This window comes from Manacus vitellinus, unplaced genomic scaffold (genome assembly GCF_001715985.3).
Source record: "Manacus vitellinus isolate BGI_N305 unplaced genomic scaffold, ASM171598v3 scaffold_201_pilon, whole genome shotgun sequence".
NCBI lineage: Eukaryota > Metazoa > Chordata > Aves > Passeriformes > Pipridae > Manacus > Manacus vitellinus.
In genome coordinates this window covers 11,109-13,035 of record NW_021939412.1, presented here as the reverse complement: position 1 = coordinate 13,035, position 1,927 = coordinate 11,109, and the positions used below count along the sequence as shown (strand labels likewise).

Sequence of the window (1,927 nt, the reverse complement as noted above, 5' to 3'; positions counted from 1 at the left end):
TATAGGGTCAGCAGGTCCGGCCGGCGAGAGATCTCGAAGATGTGCTCGATGTACGACAGGTTGGCTGTGGGGTACAGGGATACAGGGATATAGGGTTATTGGGATATTGGGATATAGGATAGATGGACACATGGATATATGGACACAGGGATACATGGACACATGGATATAGGATACATGGATACAGGGTCAGCAGGTCCGGCCGGCGTGAGATCTCGAAGATGTGCTCGATGTACGACAGGTTGGCTGGGGAGAGACAGGGATATAGGGTTATTGGGATATAGGATACAGGGATACATGGATACAGGGATACAGGGATACATGGATACATGGATATAGGATACATGGCTATAGGGTCAGCAGGTCCGGCCGGCGAGAGATCTCGAAGATGTGCTCGATGTACGACAGGTTGGCTGTGGGGTATGGGATAGAGGGTTATTGGGATATAGGGATACAGGGATATAGGATACATGGATACATGGATATAGGGATACATGGATACAGGGATACATGGATATAGGGTCAGCAGGTCCGGCCGGCGAGAGATCTCGAAGATGTGCTCGATGTACGACAGGTTGGCTGGGGGATACATGGATACAGGGATATAGGGATATTGGGATATAGGGATACATGGATACATGGATACAGGGATACAGGGATATTGGGATATAGGGATATATGGATACAGGGATACAGGGATATTGGGATATATGGACACAGGGATACATGGACACAGGGATATAGGGATAGATGGATATAGGGATATATGGATATAGGGATAGATGGATATAGGGATATATGGATATAGGAATACATGGATATAGGGATATATGAACATGGGGACACATGGATGTATGGACATATGGACTTGTGGACATGGAGACTCGGTGACAGGGACGTGGGGACATATGGACACAGACACGGGGACACACATGGAGATATGGACACGGGGATATATGGATAGATGGACATGGGGACACATGGAGATATGGAGATGGATTTATGGACACATGGATATATGGATATATGGACATGGGGACACAGGGACACCTGGATATATGGATATATGGATATATGGATATATATACACAGGGATATATGGATATATGGACATGGGGGTATATGGATATATGGATATATGGATATATGGACATATGAACAGGGGGACACAGGGACACATGGATATATGGATATATGGATATATGGAGACAGGGTGACAGGGACATGGGGACATATGGACACAGACATGGGGACACACATGGATATATGGACACGGGGATATATGGATAGATGGACACAGATACATGGATACATAGAGACATACAGACATGGATATATGGACACGGGGACACAGGGACACAGGGATATATGGATATATGGACATGGGGACACAGGGATACATGGATATATGGATATGGGGACACAGGGACACAGGGATACATGGATATATGGATATATGGACATGGGGACACAGGGATATATGGATATAAGGATATGGGGACACAGGGACACAGGGATATATGGATATATGGATATGGGGACACAGGGATATAAGGATATAGGGACTCGGGGACACAGGGATATATGGATATATGGAATGGGGACACAGGGATACATGGATATGGGGACACAGGGACACAGGGATATATGGATATATGGACATGGGGACACAGGGATACATGGATATGGGGACACAGGGACACAGGGATATATGGATATATGGATATATGGATATGGGGACATGGGGACACATGGATATATGGACACATGGACACACAGACATGTGGGCCGGGGTTCGGGGGAGCAAGAGGGGCCCGGCCCCAGGTTGTGTCCCTGTGTCCCCAAGTTGTGTCCCTCTGTCCCTGGGGTGTGTCCCTGTATCCGCAGGGTGTGTCCCTCTGTCCCCAGGTTCTGTCCCCATGTCCCC

General features: G+C 47.4%; 1 protein-coding gene across 1 annotated transcript in view; it reads right to left on the bottom strand.

The window, feature by feature from the left end:
- Positions 1-7: 7 nt before the first annotated feature.
- Positions 8-1,927, bottom strand: part of PEA15 (proliferation and apoptosis adaptor protein 15) — a 2,992-nt gene continuing 1,072 nt past the window's right edge. The window contains exon 2 of the mRNA XM_029959473.1: positions 8-256. Coding sequence (XP_029815333.1) covers positions 8-256 — 249 coding nt within the window. The remainder of the gene's footprint in view (positions 257-1,927) is intronic.